At 40.3% G+C, this 26,527-nt stretch overlaps 3 protein-coding genes across 3 annotated transcripts; 1 reads left to right on the top strand and 2 right to left on the bottom strand.

The window, feature by feature from the left end:
- Positions 1-2,229: 2,229 nt before the first annotated feature.
- bokb (BCL2 family apoptosis regulator BOK b) lies at positions 2,230-14,665 on the top strand. The gene is made up of 5 exons (XM_033636206.2): positions 2,230-2,508; positions 3,023-3,363; positions 5,018-5,146; positions 10,156-10,319; positions 13,611-14,665. The coding sequence occupies exons 2-5, from the start codon at positions 3,141-3,143 to the stop codon at positions 13,734-13,736; spliced, it is 642 nt and encodes a 213-aa protein (XP_033492097.1). The 5' UTR covers positions 2,230-2,508; positions 3,023-3,140; the 3' UTR covers positions 13,737-14,665.
- Positions 14,666-16,142: 1,477 nt separating this feature from the next.
- On the bottom strand, positions 16,143-20,719 carry thap4 (THAP domain containing 4). The gene is made up of 5 exons (XM_033637884.2): positions 20,560-20,719; positions 18,929-19,088; positions 18,662-18,771; positions 17,394-17,497; positions 16,143-17,203 (listed from the first exon to the last, which is right to left on the bottom strand). The coding sequence occupies exons 1-5, from the start codon at positions 20,582-20,584 to the stop codon at positions 17,087-17,089; spliced, it is 516 nt and encodes a 171-aa protein (XP_033493775.1). The 5' UTR covers positions 20,585-20,719; the 3' UTR covers positions 16,143-17,086.
- A 111-nt stretch (positions 20,720-20,830) lies between these two features.
- Positions 20,831-25,450, bottom strand: agxtb (alanine--glyoxylate and serine--pyruvate aminotransferase b). Its single transcript, XM_033637882.2, has 11 exons — positions 25,094-25,450; positions 24,467-24,659; positions 24,280-24,344; positions 23,995-24,095; positions 23,818-23,888; positions 23,644-23,728; positions 23,449-23,547; positions 22,470-22,539; positions 21,878-21,973; positions 21,578-21,706; positions 20,831-21,173 (listed from the first exon to the last, which is right to left on the bottom strand). The coding sequence occupies exons 1-11, from the start codon at positions 25,364-25,366 to the stop codon at positions 21,066-21,068; spliced, it is 1,290 nt and encodes a 429-aa protein (XP_033493773.2). The 5' UTR covers positions 25,367-25,450; the 3' UTR covers positions 20,831-21,065.
- Positions 25,451-26,527: the final 1,077 nt, after the last annotated feature.

Genomic DNA, 26,527 nt, shown 5'->3' with positions numbered 1-26,527 from the left:
TGTTTGCCATTTATACATTCTTTGTGGCATGTGAGAAAAACAAAAGTTTTCTTCACTAATTCACTGGCACATGTGGCGAGTAACTGATACACAAATAGTTATTTTGTGGGTGAAGTATTCCTCTAATTGATGGATCATCCAAAGAGCAGAGATAGCAGGTTTAACTTCAGGGATTTTATAATAATGTGTCATTATTTCCCATATAAGTCAATAATTCACATGAGTTTGGACAAGTAAGCAAATTGATACTACTACTACGAATAATTATAATGATAATTCAACTTTGTATGGCTTTAGTGCTTATTAAAGAAAGCATAGTGCCACAAGAAGTCATTAATATCAAAACCAGTCCTGCATTTTCACACAATGCTGAGTCATTAACTGACCTGAGGCTGAATGTAACCTGTTGTCAGATCATTGGTGTGATTTTGAATTACTGAGGATCCATGCAGAGCATTGCTAATCCAGACAAACTTGAGGAGACACTGCTGCCAGCAAAGTAACCAGCCATGTTGCATGTTCATGAAAAAGAAAATGTTTCACTCTTTAGCTGAATGGGTTTCTCTGTTTTTCATGATCTGTGTGAATCATAAAGTTGTAATCCTGAGGATCACACTACAGTTTAAAGTCTGACTACTTATCACTGCTTGTAAATGTTATATGTTGTACTCGTACATTGATAGGAAGCTGACTCGGTCAGAGGGCACAGATTAATCAGGAAGAAATGATTTCATCAGCTAAGAAAAATTGATACTGCATTCTTTACATTTTTTAAATGAACCCTTTAGGCCAAAGGAAACAAGTATGTTGACCCCAGCAGTAAAGTGGCTAACAGCGCCGCTAAGTGGTCAAACTGTTAACTAGAAAAACTTCTCATTTAGCTTAATAATAGGTGTAGCAGACCCAGCAGGTGATAATAAGTAGGTCAATGTCTTTACAGTAAAATAATTTCCTCCAGTAAACAGTCATAAGGACTGTAATTAGTTTGGTATACACACTCATATCAGAATAAGGCTGTACTCACTCATAGACACGAGGACACACACAGATGTAGATTCCGAACATGTGCATTTGCCCCTGTCAATAAAAAGATGAAGGTAGCAGAGGAAAATTGAAGACATTTTTACAAAAAAAAAAGCAGAAAAGACAGAAATTGGTGCATCAGAATGCAGAAAATTAAGTGTTCCATACACAAAATTTCCTGAAGGTGGAGGATCCCCAAACCCCCTATGTCATATGTACCTATTGAAACAAAACCTACGACCTACACACACACACACACAGGTACAGTAGAGGGAAATTAACTGATAAGCATCTGATGTGTTACCTGGAATGAGTCCATAAACAGGTACAATGTTTATAACAGCCTCTCCTCTGGCTGACCTTCCTTTTTTTCTTTTGTGATAGCACATGCCAAAATATTTTGACGCCACCATCTTTCAAAACATCAATAATTCTTACTTTTTTAATGCCAATAATTGAGTTTAACATTGAAAAATCTCACAAAAAATATCTATGGAGCTCCCAGTTAATTTCTTACTCTCACCAACACCTAGTTTCTTGACCCCAGTACAACACGCCCTATTTTTTTCCTTCAGGGAGCTTTATTATATTATTTTTGTAGTTTATATCCCATTAACTTTGCCCCAGTGCTGTGAGCGCGCCTATATTTATCTGCTCTGCGTGGGATTAAAGGTGCAATACTTTTGGCAGCATGGAACACTTACATAAACCCAGCGTGGAGATCATCTGTACAGGGATACACCTGCACACCTTAACTGGGAAACCCCATCACTTACCTGCTCACTCACATTGCGTAAGAGTGAAATGTTTGAAACCTGACTCAAAGTCCTGTTAGTTTTACGCACGGGAGGGGTGGACACCAACCAATTAATCAAGGTAAATAAAAAATACATATGACAAGAAACAAAGGTCCTTTTGACGCATTTTAGATTAATCTGAATTGATGAAGATATATTTGACAGGAAAACCAGGTACATTGAGAGCATTATGCCGGAATAATCTGACCAGATTTGTGAATGAAAATGTAGACGCAGTTGATTTGTCTCCCTCTGTCCACCGCAGTGAGGCTTGTCTTGTTCAATTGCTGGGAGACACGCGTTAACTCCTCCTCCGGGCTTTTCCTGGCTCTGAAACCAACGCACCCAGTGAGCGCCAATGGGGAGGTGGAACAACAGGTAGGCGTCCTCTAACTGCGTCCCTCGCTTCAGTCAGTCGCTGCTTGCCGGAGAAACAAGTGGATCGAGCGGCGCATGAGCTCCCAGGAATGAGACCTGAGGCAGAACTTGGCTCAGTGGTATCTTAATTATCTGAAAGAATTTCTCCTGAGAGCAGACGAGCTGTTCTCCTGCGACTTTCGGGCTCTTTTGACTCAGAAACAACACTGAGAGCTGGTTTGAAAGGGTTTTTTTTCTGCTTAATTGATTGGATAAAACACACTTGTCATATCAGAAGCGGGGACATGTCGATGTGGGAACAAAGCTGAAGGTAAGCGAGGCTCTTTGCATGCAACAGCCAATATTATTAATGAATATTGATTCTGAGATGTTAAAATAACCTCCTTGATCCGGTTATTAAATGTTGCACTGAAAAAAATGTGCTTTATAAATTTGTATCTCATATCGAGACACGACTGTTGCTTCCTAGCAGCAAAATATGTCCCGTGTCATCTTGTGGTATCAGCTTGATGTTGCATAATCCAAGGAATGTAGCAATATCTTCTTGACTATCCCACCATGTGACTCACAACAATAACGCCTCCATCAAATTCTTATGTAAGTTTCTGGTCTGATTTAGACTCTCAGTGTCTGTATATACACCCAGAGTCCTTGTGAATGTAAAAAGTATGTAGTCACAGCAGGAACTGAATCACTCAAGATGCTTTACTTTTTGTATGTTGATGAAAGTGTCTCCCAGTCTGTCTGAGAAACATTTCAACATCAAGCCTTTAAAACAATTCTCTCTAACCACCTCTAAATAAGGGTTTTTTCTGTCCTCACAGCTGCCATTTTGTCTCCTCCGTTAAACTTTGCTCCTCTGGGATTACAAGAGGACACGCTGAGACACAGCTGATCCCGAGAGGTCAGACACTCTCTGACCCAGATCCCCTGCAGGAGGACATGGAGGTCCTGCGGCGGTCCTCTGTGTTCGCTGCAGAGGTCCTGGATGTGTTTGACCGATCGTTGACCGAGAAAGAGCTGGTGTCCCAGTCTAAAGCCTTGTGCAGGGACTACATGCTGTCCAGACTCAACCAGAATGGACTGGGATGGTCCAAAACTGAACTCAACCTCTCTCCCTCAAACGCAGCGCTCGCTGAGGTGTCTCTGGTGCTTCTCTGTCTTGGTAAGAGAAACCTGAAGAACTTAAAAAGATAAATGGGCAGACTTACATCTTATAGCAGCATGCATGTACACTCAACTCTGCACTTTGAACCTCACAGGAGAGGATAACTTAAATAAGATGAAGTGGCCACATTAGTTTTGAACTAATTCTTTTAACTAGATCAGATGCACACACCCCTGCAAAGGCTGCACAGTCCTTTATTTCTAAGTATTTTTGGGGTCATTTAAATACATTTTTTTATCATTAACACCTTGTATAGGCAGTAAAAAGATGACAGGAAATGAAGGAGAGAGATGCAAATGTCTCAGTCAGACAACACTGTGGTTAATGTTGTTTGTTTCCTCTTGGCAAAATGGTAATTTTATCTAACAGTACTTACTAGAACCAAATCCCCTTAAAAGTAAGTTGATTGTGTGTGTTTCAAAATCACACACATGTAGATGTGGCATCACAGTTTCAGTCCTCTGACCCTGGTCAAGACATTTATTTATAACATAATTAGTAATAATGATGGCAATAACAAATTTAATTTCACTTAGGGATTGTATTAAAGTTTTGGGGTCTGGACAGGGGCTGAATGTCATGTTTCAGTTTTAAAAAATTGTCATGGAATTATTTTACCTGCAAAATGATCAGTTGTACGTTAATTTTTCCACAGCTTTACCTTGAATTTGTGAAGAAAATGTTTTTCTTGCATGCCTCAACAGAAAACGGCAAACATAGTGATTCATTGATCGATTGGGGGCCACGTTTAACAACAGCAAAAACCCTAAAAACCCTTGGTATTAGAGTCTGGCTTTGAAGAGGATGTAGATAAGTTTCACTTTCAATTCAGTTTTAATTAGCCAGAATGCATGTGTTTGGGAAGCACAGAGCATATGACTGGATAAATGAGACTTGGATTACACGGAATGAGTCGTGTGAGAGTTTGTAAATGGATGTTTTGATATAGTTCTGCTAGTCCCCAATCAATAAATCAATATGTTCACCATTTGCTGTGGAGGCCGTGACAAAAACAAAGTTTTCTTCACAAATTCAAGGCTTCAAAATTGAATACCCTGATGTTCTGAACACTGGGAAGGAAACACTGTCCTGTCTAACACAGTCTGATTGATTCATTGCTTTCATAGTAATCAACAGGTTCTCATTATCTTGTGTGAGTGAGCTGGAAGCCTGTGTGCGCTGACTTGTGACAGTGATATGATCACTGCTCTTGGGTCTAAAAAGCAGAGTGGCTAATCTACTTTTAGATAATAGTAGGCTGAGAGTTGAGATGACTCAACAGAGCTGGAATAGATAATTGATACATGTGAAAATGTGAGACTTGACTGTTTAAATGGTTTCCACATGACACACTATATACTGTAAGCTAAGGATTATGTGTCTGTGTGTGCGAGAACAGTTTGATCCACATGATTACATCTGGAGGACTTGACTCACTTAACACATCAGCCAAAGTGCCCAGTGGCTTTTTAAGAGATATACATGTTGTACTTTAACGTCCTGGCGTCTGAGTGACCCTCCAGCAGCAGAACAGCGTGAATAGTTTGAATCGGATGGATTGTATAATAGTTTGTATAACCCAGAGCGTTTAAATAATTGCTTTAAACTGCGGTCTCTCTGCCTCTCTCTGTGCTCTCCCTCTGTTACCCAGGCGACGAGCTGGAGTGTATACAGCCCAGTTTGTACAGGAATGTGGCACGGCAGCTCAACATCTCTGTTGCTATGGAGAACATGGTTTCAGATGCCTTCATCGGCGTGGCAACAGAGATCTTCTCAACAGGTACACGGCTGTTTCAGAGGGTGGTGATGATGGTGGTGTAGTACACTGTATTCTGTCTAAACTAAACACGTCTTCAGCCAGCACAGGAAGTGATTTACACTTCAGTGTCTCAGAGTGCTGATGAAGGCATTATTGTGATTAAACAGGTGTGACTCTGCAGTTTCCAGTTGGCTGAGTGCTTTCAGCGAGAGTGAGTGGGTGTAAATGGCACGTTGGTGGAGTGAGACTTTATCTAAAACCATGAGCTGTCTAAAAATAATGGATGTAGCCACTGTGACGTCACCCCTTGGTTCGTGGACTTATGTTCTGAAGCCATGAGTTTGGCATTGTGGTCGACAGCAGCTTAGATTTTTGCTGCTAGAAGCATGGATGTAAATAAAACTGGATACATGGTCACAGGTGGGGCCCCGCTCATCCCTATATAAGTTGCTCAGTGGAACATGAAGCCAGAAAAGCCCGATTTCCATGGTATGAAATCTCCTGGATCGTGGTGCCCCTGGAGCAAGCACACTAGAGACTTAGGGCAGCTGAGTGGCTAACTTCCACCTTAGCCTTCCGCTAACTTGAATGGGAATAAAAATTATGTAATCATGCAGCTGTGATTGAATTAAGAAATGTTATCAGATGTTATCAAATTGTGATAGTGAAACAAGTCATTTTGTGGGGGTTGTGACGCTCAGACAAATCCACTGATTAACAGATGTCTCTTTCACAATGTAAGTCTATGGGAAAAAGTCTTTTTGGGCCCCACGGAAATGGATGTTGTAATTCCACATTTGGCCACTGTAGGCCCGTTTCCACCGCAGGAACTTCAGGGTAAATTTACGGGGCCGGGGCCGTTGGTGCGTGTCTCCACCGCAGGAACCACCCCCGAAGGACAGAGTTCTGGAACTTTTACAGGGGCTAAACAAGTCCCTGCCTCGGAGTAGGTACTCAGAACGGCCCCGAGAGAGTCCTGGCTGGGACTTGGGGATTACTTGGTGCTGATTGGATATACTCAAGGTGGAATGTGACGTCAACAGAAAGCAACAAAATAGCCGGCATTTTTAAAACTCAGCAGACGAGGGTTAGCTCGTTCATATAGCTTCCTCCGCCATGTAAAAAAACTCAATAACCGGTCCGTGAAAAAAATATTTTTTCCGGCGGATATCTTAGTTACAACATGATTGAGCTAGCAAAGCAGTTTTGTGTTGCTATGTGTGGTATTTATTCAGTTTTGGGAAATCACGATGTCTAGAAAGCATCAGCTGACAGGGACAGCTAACAGCAGCAGCAAAGCTAACATCAGGACGTCATCTGTTAAAAGCCTCCCGTTGTCGGAAACGACATGAAACTACTCCAGTTAGCTCAATCATGTTGTAACTAAGACACCCGCTGGAAAAAATATTTTTTTCACGGGCCACTTTGTGAGTTTAGTGAGTTATTACAGACACCGCTATCGGCTAACAGCGTCCCTACGCCACTACGTCGCCCCGGTCAAAATGGTCGCGCAATGATTACATCACATCCAGAGCCCGATAACTTTACAGGAACCTTCCTCGTACTCCGCTCTCTCAGTGGAGACACGGCGGATGAGAGGGCCGAGCGAGAGGACGTTCCTGTATTAGTTCCTGCCCCCCAAATAGTACCAGGAATTTCTTCAGTGGAAACGGGCCTTATATCACACCAGCTTTAAAGCCCAGAACTGTTCCTAGGGGCTTGGCCAGAACTAACCTGAGGTGACCATATTTGGACAAGAGGGTGGAGCTGTGAAGGAGCGAGGGGTGGATCTAACGAGGACACTATCGGAAAGCCTGGCACTCAAAGTGGCCTGCCTTTAATTATGCATAACTTTAAGTTTTAATAACATCTAAAGGGGTCAGTTATATAAAAACTCCACCCCCGTACAGTTTTTATGGATGTTGAAATTGGCTATAGAGACCAAAACTATTTATTGTAACGGACCATAAACGTGTTTATTTCTTCTGTAAGGGTGAGGATATTAACTTGGGGGTCTATGTGGATTGACTCACTTCTGGAGCCAGCCTCAAGTGGCCATTCAAAGAACTGCAGTTTTTGACACCTCCGCATTAGCTTCGTTTTTCAGTCCTTGAGGTCAGCACTTGTCTAAAGCAAAACACATAAATGCTCCTGCAGCTCTCTAGAGTCACTAAATGTAGACAAAGATTACTTATCTTGGGGATATGGATTATTCGTATCAAATGGTAAATTAAAGTATACTGGTAGGTGTCTTAGAAGTGAGGCTAATGTGGAAGTGCCTCAAACCTGGGTTTCTGGAAGGTTGGGTAACAAGTCTATGAAAAAAAGACTCTTCTTCTCACTTGATTTATTATCTCAGTAAATATTTTCCTAATGTGTTTATGGTCCCAATCGCTAGTTTTAAGTCTGCTCCAATACAGTATGATGTTCATTTTGTAACTTATGGTCCCATTTAGAGTGAAATAGATGTTAAAGCTGCTTTAGGGTGTGGCTCCCTTGTGATTGACAAGTTCCTACCATGATATAGTCCTTGGGTTCTGTCAGATCCACCCCTCCCTCCTCCACAGCTCTGCCCTCTTGTCTAAATTTGGTCATGCCTGGCTCCAAAAAAACAACATGGTGACTGCAAAAATGCCAAACTCAACTGGGAGCTCTAGCCAGGGAGCAAATGTGTCTTTCCTTTTCATCTCGTATAGCGAATTTTTGCCACAAATACAACAATACAACATCGGAGTTGTTGTTTCTGTGTGTAAAGATTTTTTAGATGACGGATTAATAAATGAAACAAATGGGCAGTGTGCAAAGGCCTTCACAGAGCTGCTAGCTTGGCCCTAAATCGTTAGTCCTGTGAGAGTTGTCGGGGTATCATTTATTATTGGATGATAAAGGTGTGAAAGTAGTACGTTAAATATTTGTCCTGATACGCTGCTGCACTCTATGAAAGGTGACTGAAGTTCAACTGAACTAATTTCGAGTAGTACTTGGCCTGCTATCAGGTAAACTGTGCCACACGCTGACCTGGAAATGGAAGGAAGTTGCCAAAATGTCTTTGTGTATAGAGATACAGTAACTTTACCAAACTTGCTGAGTGAATTTGTGAATGAATAACAGAACTAGAAGGGCATTTGGTGAACACAGACCTTTGCCAAGGCCAAATGTGTTATCTAGAAAAGTGAAAAATAATTTGTTTGTCCGCGCTGTGACTCGGATCTGTTCCAAAATGTAATTGGTTAGATTAAAACTGGGCTGGAGGTTTTTACGTAATTGCGCTGTTAAAAAAACAAACTGAACCAAGAACATAACCTCTTTTGTCGAGGTAATAAATATGTGTTAAATTGTTCCTTGGTATTTTTGTTCAGTCGTTTTCTTGAGAGAGGAATCTGGTTTTGCAAGATTAGGTCTGATGTGAACTTGTTTGTGCTGGCTCTTGGACTTGTTTTAAGTTGTCTTGACAACAGATCTGCTTTGTACACTATTCAAAGCAGCTGACATTTTGAAGTCTCCTAATAAAAAGAGTGACATTATGTCCTCAGTATGAGTCTTGGGATAGATTAAACGGTCTGGCCGCAGTGTGACGAACAGCTAAAAACTGTCATGTTTCCAGGAAAGATGAAAAACAGACTCGCTTAATATAATTTCATGCCTGTGTTCTGGCCGAACTTGTGCTTGTTTAGACGTCACAAGGATGCAATTTTTGGAAACAGCGTGGGATTCCTCCTGAAGAATAACAAACTGGTGAACCCAGGCTGCTCCGGCCTTCTGGGACGATCTGAAACCTGGCTATAAATAGAAAAATGCATCTAAGTTTGTTTTTCCTGCCATCCGGAATTTGTTTTATAATGACTTGTGTAACTTTTTGTCAGTCGCTGTTATGCCTCCGAGTGCTTAACATGACAACAAAGGAACGGAATATCAAATGAAGTGTAGCACATATTTTTTTTAGAAGCAGTTTAATGACCATCTGTACTGTGGTCTCTCTCGGTAAAATCACGTCTCTCCTTCATCTATCTTCGCCTGCCTCCCACTTCTGTTCTTCCTCTTTCCGCCCTCCTCTTCTCCAGCTTTATCCCTGACAATCTTGTCTCTATTCTTGGCCTGCTTCTCAGTAGGGAGTGAGATGTGACGTGCTCTGACAGCTTCCGTGGACAGTTATCTCATTTAAGCTTACCCAGAGCTCGCTCTATCCCCTTATAGCCACAGTCAGACACTGTAGGTCAGCCATAACAATGTTGGCCGGCCGAAGGAGGCTAATGCCATTAGGCCCTGCACTGCATCACTGACGGTCGTTATAACAGACCCCGCTGCCCTGGAAACTGAACCTAGAAATGGCTGCATGCCATTAGTTATCAGCCCGGATTGTTTAGGTGGAAAGGAGGACAAAGATGTTTCCTTTTTTAGCTTCATGACTCTCATTTGCTTCTTAGTGGTGAATGAAAAATCATTTTCTGAACTTGTCAATCTCCTCACAATAGAAAGTGCGTCACCCACCTCCAGGCAAAGCAACACAATCTCCCCCTCCTTAATTTATAACTGGCATGGTAATACGTTTTATCAGCTACATTAACTCAAACGCACTGGTTTGTTGACTTAAACCTGGTATTTACAGTTTATTTCAGTACAAGGTCCGCTGACTGCCCCACATACTCCGTGTCAGGTCACAGAATATGTAACAGGGAAACCATAGAGGAGATAGGTGTCGATGCTTGGTGCTGACTGAGATTAGCACCCATGAGAACAGGAAAAGGAGCGTTAACGTTGAGATAAATGTGGTGGTTTATCGATTCCAGGCAGGAAATTCTGCCACCGTGGACGACTGAATCTGCGTCTAAAGTGTGATATTTTTGCCTCTCACTTATCAAACAACTGCTCTGTGGCTGCGAGACTAAATCGATATCAGCTTGAATCGCTGAGGCATAAAGATCCCTTCCAGACACGATACATTAATGATGAGCAACCAGGCTTATCCACGTCTATCCACAGACATAAATACAGACATGAAACATAACCCAGTGATGTCTGTTTTCCTGTAGGTATAACATGGGGCAAGGTGGTGTCCATGTATGCAGTAGCCGGAGCCCTGGCAGTGGATTGTGTCAGACAGGGTCATCCATCCTCTGTTCACATCTTGGTCGACAGTCTGGGTCAGTTTGTTCGCAAGTTTCTGGTCCCCTGGCTGAAGAGACGAGGAGGATGGGTGAGTGACATTTTGACTCATTTGCTCTAACTAAATAATGTTTCTCATCTAAATTTTTTATCTGATTTCTCGATGAATAATGCTGCAGTATGGTCAGTGTTACTGAGCTGACATCTGAGACAGCAAGAGGGGGAAAAACAGTGCTTGAATCTTGTTTCTCTGGGGATAAAAACCAGAAACATTCTGGTCTTCTGTGTTGCTTTTGTTGTAGCTCGATGACTAATTGTGTTATCTTGTTTATTGATATGAGCGCAGTTTGCTTTCATAAGCTCTGATAGTCAGAGGGAAGTTGCATAAAATCTGAAGCTTGCTCAGAAAGGCTCAGATGATTCTGAAAACTGAGCACTTCCAAACATAGTGCTTCCTGTTGGCTCATCTGATTGAATGTTAGTTTCTGTGGCCCTCTCTTGGTGAAAAGAGAGAAAAGAATGTATTTTTAGGTGCTTGCTCTGCTGAAATAAGATAAAATAAGATTTTTAAAATGGCAGTAAGACTTATTGTACTAGGAATGAGTTTCTTTCCTCAAAGCAAAGTCATAAAAATGGTGCACCCCAGTTATTAAAAAGGGGCAAAGAAAAAACCTCTAAAACTTCTGTGTTTAGAGGTAATAATCAAATGCTAGCATGCTAACCCACTAAACTAAGACAGGGGCCGAGGGTCCATAAAGATGTCTTAAAATGTCTTAAGTGCACATTTATTAATAAAAGGCTTTGTAAAAGTATTAAGTTGTCTTAATTTTATATTGAATGGGTCGGAATTTTCTTTTTACATATGTAAAAAGAAAATTCCGACCCATTCAATATATATATATATATATATATATATATATATATATATATATATATATATATATATATATATATATATACACATATATATATATATATATATATATATATACACATATATATATATATATATATATATATATATATATATATATATATACACATATATATATATATATATATATAAATATATATATATATATATATATATATATGTGTGTGTCAGGGTTTTATTTAACCTGAAAAAAATCTCTTTTTCAAGAGTGTCCTGGCCAAGACGGGCAGCAACATAAATTACAGACAGACAACATAGAACAAAAATACAGAATAAAAATGTAAAGCTCCAAAACAAGCAATATATAACACGAAATAAGATTACTACAAAGAAAAGCCAAGAAGTCTGTTAATATATACTACAAATGAATTACATATGAATACAAACACCAGCTAAGGCACGCTGTTAACATTGGCATATCAAGGGTTGTGTATAAAAATCCTGCAACAGTGCTTTGAAACAGCCGAGAGGAACCAGTGAGTGCAACTTTAAGTCCCCTGCAGAAGATTCCACATATGAGGAGCTGCATACATAAATGCTCGCTTACCAAACACTGTGCGTACCCTCAGTACGGACAATAAAAACATGTTCTGTGAACGCAGAGCAGAGCCATTTTCAGTTTTTTGCTTAATGCGCACACATAAATATGCTGGAAGTAGAAGAGCTTTGTGAACAAGAGAATGCCAACCCAAACATACAGGATAGAGTGACAAGTTAGTGGCTTGCAGTTGTAGTAAATCTCAATGCACCATGATACAGAGTCCAGAGCATGCAAACACTGGGTGGGTGCATTCATAACTTAAACTAGGACTTTGCAACATATGAAAAATGGGAAAATGCAAGTGAAAGGACAAAAAGCTTAAAAGCATAACAACAATTACTTGTGGTGATTAAAGCCAGTGCATGGAGCAAACTGTACCATATGTCAAAGGTGTTTCAAATGTGGTAAAGTGGGGATCAGGGCGGGGGGATTGCACATGCAGAGCTGTAAGCACAGAAAGTATCGTCAGGGGCTTTTTGAACTGACATCAATGTGATTACTTGGAAAGAGATATTTTCGCTTTTGGTGTGTATTTCCATCGCAAGTTTAGTCTTTAATTTCAATTAAAGTGGTATTAATAGGTCTGAAATGTAACTGGTTTATACCTGTAGACACCCTGTAAGATGGTGAACATGGTAAACATGTACACTGTAGTGCTGTCTTTTTCCTGAACACCTTTTCCCCCTGAACACTGCAACCTCTTTCCTTGAATTATATTTGTACTTGGCTAAAAAATCTATTAAAGGTGACCTATTATTTTTTTTTTTACAAATAATGAGGTAAACATATGTAAAAGTAATCCCTTTGAGCAAACCCGTCGGGCCTCAAACTGTTCTGAATGCTCTGTCTCCAACATTTTTTTCTACTTTCGAGACGAGCTGAAATCAGCTCGTGACAGATTTCTTTATGTGGTCATCTGCTGCGGGCACATTACGTGGCCTAAACTGCTACATGTAGCTACACGTTAACATCAGGGAAATGTAATCTTGGTTGCTCATGTTGTTAATTTCTCCCCGATTTTGGATCATATTCCTGCTGGAACTTGTGAAGATTTGTGTTTAGTAGCTTTTATTGGTGATTTGTCACAGTAGAAAGTGCCGCTATACTCACTTAAAGTCAATCCTTGGCTACAATGGCAGTGCACTTTGGAAGATGCTAGCGAGTGCTCTCAGGTGTGCGTCATTAACCCTCAATGGACTGGAGGAGTTTCAGGGTACTGTGATCATCCAGGCACTCTCTAATGTTACTGTATAATTTGAACAGATGTAAGCAGTATTTTCAGAGTCACATGACTGTAGGAATAATGTAAAATGGGGCATGGACATTTAGCGCTCCTTCACTGCTGTAAAGGAATAATTTTAAAGCTTTTATGTTTTTTCTAAATCACGTTATTTTATAAAGCTCATTATTTGGCAGTGGACACATTGATAAGTGTAAATTATGAGGCCTCTGTCAATATTTTTTATGCTTGTATGATTAAAAACTTCCGCAGTCAAATGAATGACATATTTATCTAAATCCTGCTGAGCTCCACTGGCACACATTTCATTGTAGAGGCCCCCACCTTCTTATACCTGCTGAGGATCCTTGGAAATTCTCTAAAGGAAGGACTAGAATTTGAAGGATCATTTACACTGGAACAGTCCTGAGGCAGGATTTGATGATGTAGCATCCTTGAAATTTAGCCATTTAAGGATCCCTCCTTGACTCTGAGAAACACCCAGGCACTAAAACAAAGCGTCTCACACAGAGGGTTAACAGAGGTGTTCCAGCAGACAGTATGAGGAAAATAAAGTGATTCTTTATCATTTAGGCATGTAAACATGTTGTCGTAGATACCCCGAATATGAGTATAGTAGGTCCCCTTTAAGGTTAATACTACTTAATACTTATTTTCTTTTTATCAGGTGGAGATCACAAAATGTGTGGTGAAGAAGGACCTCACCCCCGAGCACCACTGGCTGTCTTCTGTCATCGAGTCCCTGAAATACTTCCTCACTACAATGTACGTCTACATCATGAAGGAACCATGAGTCAACAGAGGCCGAGCGCACAGGAGTCGTCATCATCACTGATCAACACGAGATTGAATTCTCAGACTTGTCAATAATCGATGGAGTGGAGACGGTCACTGTGCCTGCCTGCAGATATCCGTCTGTCGCTGAATGACCATCGACAAATGTTTCGTCAGCATCGTGTTTGTGGTATCTCAGTGTCAGATAAGTGATTACCCTTCATCCAAAGTGTAGTCACGTTGATATTTAAAAGCATAAATGGCAACGAAACACGTTTGTGTCACTCCACCTCTTCTGCATACTCTCACACTGCTTACACCGGTGCAGTAAACCAGGCTTCTCCAGTGATGTAACTGTGATGTGTGATGGTGTTCAGGTTGAATGTGAGGTCGCTTGCACTCCTGAGATGAACTGTGTGATGTGATGTTTGTCTCAGAAAATATACCTGAAGGAGGAAAGAAGGTGAAAGTCATGAATGTAATGAAAGCTGGCTGGGTCTTATGAGTGTTCAGTCAGTGAAGGACTGATATCACCTGCTTTTACTTCTTTAGGTTTGATTCATGCTATTGTACTTCACCAAAGCACAAGCAGTGTCTCTTCCTAAATATGATTAAACTTTCTGCTGCAGCTTTAAACACCACTGACCAAGAAATGTTGAGTCTCATTTTTGGCCAAAGAACTTAAGGACAGAAGAATGGTATGTTCTACAGTCGCGTATTTTGGTGAAATTTATTTCCTTTTTTTAAAAAATCTGTAAATAGTTTTATTTATGATTTTATTTTTTTGTATTCTGATTATGACTTTAACATTTGAAGCCACTGCAGTATAAAGACAACGGCTCTTCAGGATGATTGTGTGGTATGCTTGATGGTTGTCACTTCACAGTGTTAATTTATAAATGTGTGTCTGAATGTTTTTTTTAATCCATAATAAACTTTAAATCTTCACACATGCTTCTTATATTGATTATTTTACCATACTCCATTCACTGTCTCCTCCATAATAAAGGCAAAAAATCTCTCTCTCCATCTTCCATCCAAATTCTCCATCTCCTGAATAGTACAAAGAATGACAGATGAGCTGAAAGCGAGGCTAGTGTTAAGAGAGGGGGAGAGATGCCTGTGTAAAAGGCAGGTTCAGAATAATGGGGCACTTTATCAGATTATACACTGACCGAAAGCAAGAACAAGAAACAAACACAAAATCTTGGAAGTATTTCAGAAAGGAGTCCTAAACCTTTTTGAATTTTTATCTGAGTTACAAACTGAGTAGGGCATATTTTCAAGATGAAGGCAGGACATAATGTCCTTTAACCACTGGGCAGCAATCCTCCATCTGATTGTCTGGGATTGAGGTTAAAGTTTCCCTGTGCGACAATGAAGTGTTTAAATCTTGTTCCCAGACATATTGATTTTGTCGAGAGGGGCGACTGATGTCCGCTTACCTATCATAGGTGGTGAGTACCCAAAGTTTGTGTGATGGGTTTAAGCAAAGAATATAATCAGTGGTGTTCATATCAGGTGTCTCGGGGAAGCTTCGAATATCATTCATGTTGAACGCTCACTTTTTTAAAAACCTGGACCCTATTTTCATGGGGGGTTTTTTGTGTTGTCGAAGTGACCAATGAAAACAATTTTTTAAAAAACTGGTCCAGTATTGAGAGAGTGCGCTGCAGCTGCAAGTGGAGAAACAGGCTGCACCGTAATGCTTTGGGCAATTGTGCACCGTCAAGTTACATCCATTAAAAATGCTTGTTTTTGCCACTGACAGGCTCAAATTATTTTAAGTATCTGACAACATTACACAGGACTCTACAGAGGAATGACATTTTTTCCAAACTGTTAGGGACCAAGCAGTGAGGCAACAAGGACACAGGAGTTGTTGACAAACCCCAAAAAATGCATGAAAAAAATTACAAACCAAGAACAGAACAACTGGGCATGCAAAAGAGGTCAACGTAACGTAACTATACTCAATATAATAACTAAACGAGGTGGTAACTGAACCCCCTGAAATCTCTGAAAGAGAACAAGACTTGAGCGAGACTTGATCACAATAGGAAACAAACCATCAAAAGGTAAAACATTTCTCTGTTGGTTCCTTTCTGTAATGTTGTCAGACTCTTAGAATAACAATCTGAGCCTGTTAGTAGCAAAAATATGCACTTTTAGTGGATGTGAACTGACGGTGCACGATTCCCAAAGGAGGTTACATGCAGTCTGTTTCGCCCCTTTGGCTGCTGCGGTCTCTCTCAAATTTGTGCCTATTTTAAAAATCCGTTGTCTCTATTAGTTACTTAGACACAGAAACATGTGAAAATAGGGTCCAATCAAAAATACATGTTTCCCTTTAAATCCACAAGGACATAACACGCTTATAAACATAAGATATTAAAATAAATGAAGACAAATTAAACAATACAGATGCAATATCATTATTTTATTTAGTGCAGCCTGCATAGAAGCAACATGTATACAAACCTGTCCACTGAAAGACATAAACCAAACTTGGACAACCTGAAACACAAATAAACCTCTGAATCTCAAAGGGTCATGTTTACAGGCTTAAACCATCTATAACATAACCATACATTCAGTTTTAGAACATCTCTCTAAATTTTACACTCAAAACACTGCTCATTGGCTCCAGAAGGACAGCAGCAACTTTAGCTTTCAATCTTAAAATAGTGCAATAAAAGTTGAAGGTAAGAAGACAGTGTGCTCACCATTAAATCATCAGTGCTTTATAAGCTTTCCAGCTCCAATAATAAATATCTGGACGATAAATACAACGATAGTGCAAGCACTCATTCTCAGCCAAGGCCATAAAGCGCAATATAAAATCTTTATTCTGGTAGATTAAAGGTTTCCTGTGGAGTGTCAGATCTTTAACTGTTTCACTCTGTTCCACTGATCTACAGGTGGTAATGCACCGAGATATACGGCAACATGCCAGCAAAGGCAGCACCAAAGAAGACTGATTGCTATTAAATAATACAAAATGTAAAATCCTTTGTTCTTTGAGGAAGGAAATGTACTTGCTACATTTTTTTTAAACCTCAAGACACACAGTGCATTTTGTTGAGTAACGCTGACTGTAAAAACAGCTGTTGTTTGTTTCCAATAAAACTCCACAGGGCCTTTTAAATTTTTAATTTGACAGAAACAATAACTCTACATCTTTCTCCCTGTAGTGCCTAAACCATGCCCAGTCATTACAGTATGTAATGTATTAATGTACATCATGAATCAAACTGTTTATAGGATTATCTGAGTAAACCGTGATTATTTCTCAAGCCCCCTCATTTTTAAGCAACGTTTATCTTTCCTGACCAAAATATTTCTGTGTAATAGAAGCAGCCTGTTGGGTCAAGATGACCGGCGGTAGGTGATGTGCAAGTGCTGCATCAGTGGCTGGTTGTCTGTTGCCATGGAAACTGTCTGCTCCAGCCTCCCATCTGGTCGGAGCTGAAACACTCTGGAAATCTGAAAGACGGAAGAGAGCGGGCGAGGTCAGCGGCACAAAAGGAAGCAAAAAAAGTTATTTTATGGATTGAAATAAGTTGTGTTGATGCTCGGTGGACTGTGTGGGCAGTCACACAACAACAGATTTGATTTTAGTGAATAAATGAAGCCGTTAATATTAACATGAGTGCTGTCAGAGAATCAGTTGTACCTTCTGTACAAATGGCTTCTTGGCAAAAGAGATTCTGGCCAGAGCCTGGCTCTGCAGGTTCAGCTGCTGCGCTGTCAGCTCTCCCTCCTCAATCTCCACCAGACCTGCACACACACAGACACACTGGACTCAAAACATGTCTGTGTAGACAATCTTATACTGGTAACAAACAAATTAGATTTCCTCCAGGCAACAAGGTCCTCAATTGTACAAACAATGAGTGCATTTACAAGGACATGAATAAATCATTTCTGATTTTTGGTTTTTGGAGTATCCTGTTAATGTGAACATAGAAACACTATATTTCATTAATGAGAAACCTGAACACACTAGCTGGAGCGCTCTGAAAGAAACCAGGATGTATACAGGGCATTTAAATAACCCAGTTTCTCTGTGCACGTGAAAACACCATATCCATTCATATGATAATACCTGAGATAAGCTTCATAGATGGGTTATTTGTTTCCATGTAACCACAGTCAATGTAAATAGACTATGAAAATAATTCACCAACAACAGACTCTTCTCTCTGCTGTGGTCAGGGAGGCGTTACTGCTGCCTCAAGGCCAAAAGAGAGAAGAGGGGGAGGAGGAGGAAGAGTTTCTCCTCTGATCCAGGCCCTGAATCACATCCATAACTCACTACACATAATTTATAACTCACCTGTCACTCATTGTATATGTCATTTTGTGACAGTTATGTTGTTTCAATTATTCAGAAACTCATTCTGTTTTATTGTATCACTGTTTCCTATTTCTACTGTCTGAAACATGCTGTTGAATTGTTTTATTGTTCACATTTGTGAAATATCAAATTTGTGTTTTTGTACTTTAACGTATTTTATTCCATCGTATTTTATTATATTTTCTCTACCCAATAGTTGTTTCTGGAGCTGCAATAATTTCACTGCACGCTGTACTGTGTTACTTGTGTCTGTAACAAACATTGATTTCACTCATTTGATAGTTCATTACTCAAATTTCACAATGAAAGACAGAAAAACTAAGACAAACAAACAATAAAGAGGTGTGTATTTGCCATGTGTTCCTGTTTCTGTATCATGGAATGTGCTTTCATGATGGCCCTGAGCCACACCTAAAATGAGCAATGCAAAATACATATTGTACATTCACATTTAGCTTCTGATTCTTCAGAAAATCCTTTGCATACCCAGCCTCTGCACATCTAGAATGATACGCTCAAAAGTACGGCACAGTTCAGAAATATAGGCAGGAGCCCGGCTATGTATGTGGCATGGATGTAATTACCTGAGTTTTGTGCAATGATGAACGCCACTTTGTTGGCTCCCGGCTGCATTCGAATGAAGCCACACTCTCTGTGCATAGGCTTCTTGGTCTCTGCATGGAAGGCATTGAACCTGTCAAACACAGTAACAGCGAGGAATCAGCTGAAGATTGGTGGATGTAATGTCAGAAGTAAAACAAGCTTGCAACTTTAAATCACAGAGGGCATCAAAACACAGTTTTCATCCTGGTGTTAATCATTCAAGTCTCATTATTAACAGAGTAACCTACATGAAGTTGATGACTGGTTGTCCCACATGGCTGAAGGTCAGTGTCTCTATGTAGCGGAAAGGTTTTATGGAGGGAAAACAGCCCTCTCCAGGTTCATCTGACACCCAGGTACCCAGGAGCCAGTCTAGAGGGAGGATGGCTGGGTTCAGCTCCACTGACGCTAAAACATACAAATAATTTTTGCTGCATTACCATGAAAACAAAATATTTTTTTTCATATGAGGCTGTGATGGGTGATACAACAAATTTGTTCCAATACCAAGAAATATAGTGAACATACTTATATCACTAAAAATTAACAGGAAGTTTGAATATCCTATCAGGGAAGAGATCATTTTAATTCATTTGGATTAAATACCAGTAAACAGAAATACATGTGAATTTCCAAAGAGATAAAGTTTATTTTATCTTATTAAATCATGTGACAAATAAAGTTGTAAATCCTGAATCAACCATGTAAAGCACATTGTAACTTTGTTTTGAAAAGTGCTTTATAAAGAAAGTTTCTTACTATTATTATTATCATCTTTTATTCATCTCCTAAATGTAGTTTCTACTTTTTTCTTCTTCTTGTTTTCATGCTATTGTATCTCATTGTATTCTGACTATAACTGTAAATCTCATGGTTATTAGAGTTTATCACAGTAGCTTGTGGCCAAATCTGGTCCACAGTGCTGGGTGTCCTTCTGAACATTTTCAAATGTACAATGAAAATAAATGGATTTACACTTTTTTGTAGCTACTTTTAATGTAAATGAGGTACCAGAGTAAATAAGAAAACATCCAAATAAAGCTTGTTTCTACAAAAAGAGAGACAGAGAGTTGTGGGCTAGTTATTTATATATTAATTATTGTTTATTTAGGTTATTAACTGGCCTCTGGCCTCCTGTCAGTTTGCAAAAGTGGCCTCCGGGCGAAGTAAGTTGAGTATTGAGTTTATCATTTACTTTTTACTTTTAATAGTCTGGTGCTACTAAGTGCACGTGTGCGCACACACACACACACACACACACTCTTCCAAAAGCATTTTTATTATATAGTATAAACACTATTCATGCAGCAGGGAGAGTCTAAAGTTAAAATACACTGGTTGCTATTCTCGCCTTTAACAGTAGGTGGCAGTAGTGCTACGGTTTGGTCGAGGTTTTGCAGACACCAGAAGAAGACAACTCTGTGAAACACAGGGGAAGGTGACTGTTCCATCGCGCTCATACAAACATTAATCTTTCCAAAGACGACGCACTTATCACAGCATCCTTTCAGTGTCGACTTGCAGGTCACATCATGAGCACTTTGACATTGAAAAGTCACAGCATACACATCGTTCAGTCTGCCGGTGGTTACAGTTACAGTTTTCGGAAGCTAAAGCTAGCTACTGTCGTTTTCGAAGCTAACGTGAAGTTAAAATCCCACACAGTCAACGACAGGCTAAAGTTGGATATAAAAAGGGCTACAAACTCTAGGACACATTTTACGCTTGCGCTTTGATATTTTTCTGTCATAAACTTAGCCAAAAGCTAACAAATACTGAAATTAACGTTCGCATAAGTTAGCCTGTGATCACTGCAACATTCTAGCTGGCACCGTTGACATTAATTCAATATTTGTGCTTTATTTAAAACATATCGTACCTGTGTGGTTTACAGGACACGCCATTAATAATCCAGACTTCTTTCAAGCGGGTATAAACGCATAAAATCAGGCAGAAGTTAGATTAAACGTCACGTAATGGTAATTAAACTGCAACAGCGTTGAACTACTGTGACGCACTTTTACAGATAGCCATCACAGTAGGGAATCATGGGAAATGTAGTTCAAATAGCCAGGCACATTTAAAGACTTCTGGAGCTATCTCTGAAACCATTCTTCTTATTGTTACTACACACTGAGACAGGACAAGTGTTTGATAAATTAAAGCACACTTTATTGACATCTTCCAGTGCACCCAGCATGGACTATATGATAATATGGCTCCTCCTTTATTTCCAAACCTGTGTTTTATAAAATCTCTGCAGTAAAAAGCACAGAAACATCCCTGAACTTTATGCGCCGTTCCAGGTATCCAGCATGTTGGGTACACTGAATGTTTACTTTTTATTCCCTAATCAAAGAGTGCAGGGTGAGTGGTCAGGGAATTTTAAGCTTTGCTTTTTTTGCAGTTCTTGAGAGCGTCTGCCAGGGCATGCAGTGCCATGTCAGCATTCCTCTTCTCGCAGTTGTATCCCATCAATCCGATTCTCATCACCTAATGAGAAGAGAGGTGGAAAGTACAGTGCATCAGAGCCGGCAGTGACTCAGCAGCATGATTCAGAAAGCTGTAAAGACACCAGACTGATGAAAATGCTCTTGTTTTAACTGTTGAAATTGGATGTTTAGTTCATTTGAGACAAGAGGTTTTTTTCAGTGGGAATAAAGGTGGCTTTCATTTCTCATGGGAGCACATTATTCTATCTAGGACTATCTCCCTTTGTTACTATTTTAGGGGAAATAATTCCGTTTTTAGAGCATCATCCACTGCTGCTGAGATACTGAGACTGGTGGTCACACCTCGAATAGCGACAATAAAGGTCAGCCGATGACCCTGACCACAATGTTAAAGGCATAAATTTGTCCACCATATATAGGGTTGAAATACCAGCAGTAACTCACCATGCCAATGGAAGGGCCCAGGCCTCCGGTCATCTCCATCTGGTGGTGTTTCATTATGTAGGCCAGCAGCTCCCTCCAGTTGTAGCCTTCAGGGATGGCGATGGTGGTGACAGAGGGAAGCCTCAGGTCCTGAAGGACATGACACAAAATGACTACAGGGCAACACAGTGCTGTCAACTCTGTAAGAGATGTGATATATTCTTCTTCAGTGTTTTTTATCCCTTTTGTTTCTTCCTGATAAGCTCTTTGTTGTCCCTCGTCAGAAAACACCCCCCATGTTGTTTTACATGTCTATCTCACCCGTTCAGGGATGAAGAGCTTCAGGCCCAAGTCCTCCAGTCCTCTGTACAGATAGGCTGCCACCTCTTTGTGTTTCCTCCAGGACTCTTCAAGCCCCTAGAGGGAGACAGAGATCGATGGAGGTACGTGAGAATCAAACAAGATGTTAAAAGGGGGCCTGTGCCAACACTGCCATCTCAAATCTACTGCACTTTTAAAGGCAAACTCTGAAAGCTGTGTTCATTTCATAGCAAAATGAAAACACTGCTTTGCCTTCACTTTAGATGTAATGGTATCACTTTAGATATTATAGTATATTACATCATATTTTTGCCAAAAAAGTGACTGGCATAATAAGATAATAAAATTAGATAAAATAAAATAAATGAAATTCAAGAGCCTGGTAGGCTCCCACATGGCCCCACAATTTGTACCAAAGTGGCATTAAAAAGGTTTTAGCAAGCATACTGTACATTTGAATAACTGTAAAGGAAACATAAAGATACTAATATATATATATATATATATATATATATATATGTATATATTACAGATACGCTGAAAGTTGTTATGTTTTTCTGTAGCTACAAAAAATGGTGAAATGGCCCTTTACCTTCTCAGCAACAATTGCCAGACCCTCTCTCAGGGCGAAGAATCCAGACACTGGACCAGTGTGGTGATATCTGAAACCCACAGCACACGTGATTAAATATCCAGCACGATGACACTCCTAAAATTATTGGTAGAAATTTAATAATAAGCAGGTTTCCTTTACTGTATAAGCACCTTAAAATAAGAATCGTTGTGTTTCATTACATTAGGAATGAGCCGTTTATATCTACATAGGTCCTCATCCATGGAGTCCACCGTGCCTACATATTCTCACTCCAGCCTCATCACATATCGACATTTGGTCATGGACTTTACACGTCCAGATACAATGTGAAAAATACCCTGGTGTTTGTTGGACCCATCCACCACTGCTCCCACCTGCCCTACTCAGACTTTGGCCGCCTTAACTTTCATTCTCATCCAGCTGCATATCTCCCTGACGTAGCTGACCATTGTTAAACCATAATAATGACCGGCCGACGTTACAGGACAGCTTTTTTTGTCAGCGTCTGGCGCTGCAAGTTACTGCCCAAGCGCCGGATTTCGGCAACTTTGGAGTGAGACCGGGTTGACCATGTTGCACCACTATGTTTCTACAGTAGCCCGGTACAGACAAACCAAACACTGGCTCTAGACAGATCCATTTACATTTTCGCATCAGTCACCATAGTTAGCAGCCCTTCCATGCAGAGCAGTGTCGGAAAAACACTTCGGATAATAAAGCGCCTGGTAAAAACCTCCTGAACAATAAACATTTTAGGAATCCTAACTGGGAGTCTACGCTTAGCACACAGAAGTTTCAGCTGGTTGTAATCTGCAGTCCTCACCACTAGATGCCATTAAATCCTACACACAGCTCCTTTAAAGAATAATTAAAATAATAAAAAAATGGAATATTTTGTCATTCTAACAGAAGTGAAGTAAGGTTTAGGTGGTATGAAGAGAATAAGGATGTAATCAGTTGACTGTGATGGACTTACACTCTGGCTGGTTGACCATCACAACCCCAGTAGTTGGACAAATGTGTCATATCAAAGAGGTAGGATACTGGTTTTGTTTTCCTGTTAAACATCTTGTGGCTGTGAGGGGTAACAGAAAAACAAAGAGATGCTTGGTTCAAATACTTTTGGTCTCTGTATGACTCATATATGGACAATCAGAAAGTCCCTCCTCACCATGCTCTGTCATTAAAGGAGATGGGTGCTGTACCAGGAGGTGCATTCAGAGCCTTCTGAGAACCACTGTACAGGATGTCAATATCTGGGAATGCATGGAGAGGTGCATTATATCACAAGCAGGCACATGGTAGCAGGTAACAGAATTTAATCCTTTGTTAATCATTGTCTTACTTTGCTTGTCCATAAAAATTGGTGCTGCACCAAGAGATGCGACTGTGTCCACCAGGAAGAGACAGTTATGTCTGCAGGAGATATAACAGAAAGCGGTGAGAACTATAACTTTATATTTGGTAATATATGAAACTGTTTTGTAGGCAGGGTGTGAGGCACATGCAGTAGGAAGCTCACTTTTCACAGATGTCTCCAATGCCATCGACTGGGTGACAGAGGCCAGCAGAGGACTCTCCATGTGTGAGGAAAAACAGGACAGGCTTGTGTTTTTCTATGGCCTATAGAAAGAAAATTGTAAAAAGAAGTTTAATCACACTGGGTTCTTGTCATCGACAGTGAACTGATTGTCAGTTGTATATTTAGTTTAATAAGTCAGCCATTTTAAGGGCTGACAGAATGTTTTCATTGTTGTCTATTGTAGCTTTAGTAGGTTAAAGGCTGCTTCAGAGACATCGAGCCTACCTGTTCAATTTCTTTATTGCTGAAATATCCACCGGGTGCTTTTACCATTCTATGTACATTGGCACCTAGATAGATAGATAGATAGATAGATAGATAGAATGAATACACAGTCAGTGTAAAGGTAGTTGTGTATCTTCTTTGGAGGCCCCTATGGATGCGTGCGTAAAACCGTGCGTAAAGACCGTACCCATTCTCTCTGCTATTTCTGCAACGCGCTCTCCCCAGATTCCGTTGATGGCAATGACCACGCTCTCTCCGGGCTCCACCGTATTGAACACTGCACACTCCATGGCCGCGTGCCCCGATCCGCTCATAGCTATAGTCATGTTGTTCTCTGTCTGAAAGACGTACTGGATCCCTCGCTTGATGTCATTCATGATCTAAAACACACAGTGAAACAGCAAACCACTTTCAGCCTTATTTGTTAGGTAGACTAAGAACTTCCAGTAATTTCATTAAGCGTGTAGCTTGTGCGTAATTACGCACAAGTCTTAGTGTTTGGTTTATAAAGAAATCTGAAAAAAACAGAAAATGGAATTTTTGGTGTATCACAACAAACGTTTTAATGAATTCAGGCTGATAAAACTAAAATTGAAGTTAAAATGTTTTGATACTGCTCCAAACTGCTAAAGTAATAGTTGTGTATTCCAAGTTTTGCTTAATCCAACCACAAGACACAAAATACACCTGCGTCTCCAAGTTGTACTCAAGTTCAATATTTGAGTAAACACAGCATTCACATTTTTTTTTACCTTAAAGTAAATAGATTTGAACATACAACTCAGTATTTCTGAGTTTCAAATAAAGCGTTTACCTCATACATTTCTGGGTGCAGGTGACCAATGATCGGCCTGCCCTGTGCAGCTAAGATACGTGGAGGAACATTTGAGGGTCCCGGTCCGAACAGGTAACGCAGTGGAGCCTCCAGCGGCCGGAGCATGCACGCCGGCGGCGGGATGGTGACGGAGGACATGGAGCGGTCCAGTCGCTGCAGCAGAGGCGCGCTCCTTGCGGCCAGCGGACTGTCAAGGGCCGTTGCTGCCTGCTGGGCGAGCAGCGCGCTCCGGCTGAACAAAGCCCGCTGCATCACGGCTGGTGTCCTGGTTCCTGAGAAGCCTGCACCGACTGGGATCACCACCGACAGGCGGAGAGACTGAACCTGACTGAGTTTTAGGTGAAGATTTAAAACAGGTCTTTGACCTGTTGGCCACGGGGCGGTGTGCCTCCCCTCACAGCCAACCCTGCCCTTGACTTCAGGGTTGGCAATAAGAGGCGCAGATAAATCAAGTTACAGAAAATAGAATAAAGTGTTCCGTATATTGTAGATTTGTGATTAACTTTTTAAAGTAATTTAGATTTCAAGTTTTAAATATTTGAAACCATCACTTAATTTGAAATGCTGTGCTTAAAACTGACTATATGACAGGTGACAGGTGTTATATCATCACAGCCTTTTGCACACTCCTTCAAATTAAGTGGTGCCAAAACATTCTAAATTCTTCTAAATGACTTCTGAACAGGTGTTATCAAGGCCTTTTTCCATTTGGATAGGACTGTATGTGAAATTATACAACAAATCATGGTTAACAAATCCATACAGTGTCCATTCTTTAAATGTCTGTGTGACAAGCAGGATTTTCTAATCTTTTCCAGGCCAGTGTTTGAATTTATGAAACATCTCTGCAAAGCAAAGACTTGTGTATGTTGGTTGTTCTGTTAAAGTTAGGCTCCAGCAGAACTATTTTTTGGAGCTCATCCTTGGTCTAGATCCAGCACTTGACTCTTGAACTCTCATAGTGAGGCACTTGGCAGCTTAGAACTGGTTGAGGTCAGTTTGCAGGTGGTTCGTGGATTTTTTTTTTTCAGTTACAGCAGTATTGCGCTTGTAAAGAGGAGTCTCCTCTCAGAGAGCCAATCTGCTCTCTCAGTGGAGGAGGGGGGACTGACGCACACACACACACCCACCAATACACACACACACCAACAGACACATCAATACACACAAAGGAAAGTGGCTCAATTTTATAACCTAGTGAGCATAAGCAGCATTTTTTTTAAATTTTCCCTGTAAAGTAAGATTTAAAAGCATCTATTGTCATGTCAGACTTTGTTCTGTCCTGTTTTTAAGTGTTTTTTATGCTTTGGATGTTTTCCAAACAAAATGTCCCATAATGGGGTCAAAGGTTTTTACCCACTCTGAATGGGTATAGGTAGAATAGAAAATTATTAAACTTAGTAATATCTTAGG

Source organism: Epinephelus lanceolatus, chromosome 12 (genome assembly GCF_041903045.1).
Source record: "Epinephelus lanceolatus isolate andai-2023 chromosome 12, ASM4190304v1, whole genome shotgun sequence".
In the NCBI taxonomy this organism is placed as follows: Eukaryota; Metazoa; Chordata; class Actinopteri; order Perciformes; family Serranidae; genus Epinephelus; species Epinephelus lanceolatus.
The sequence above is the reverse complement of the archived record's forward strand: the minus strand, read 5'-3'. Positions and strand labels throughout refer to the sequence as shown.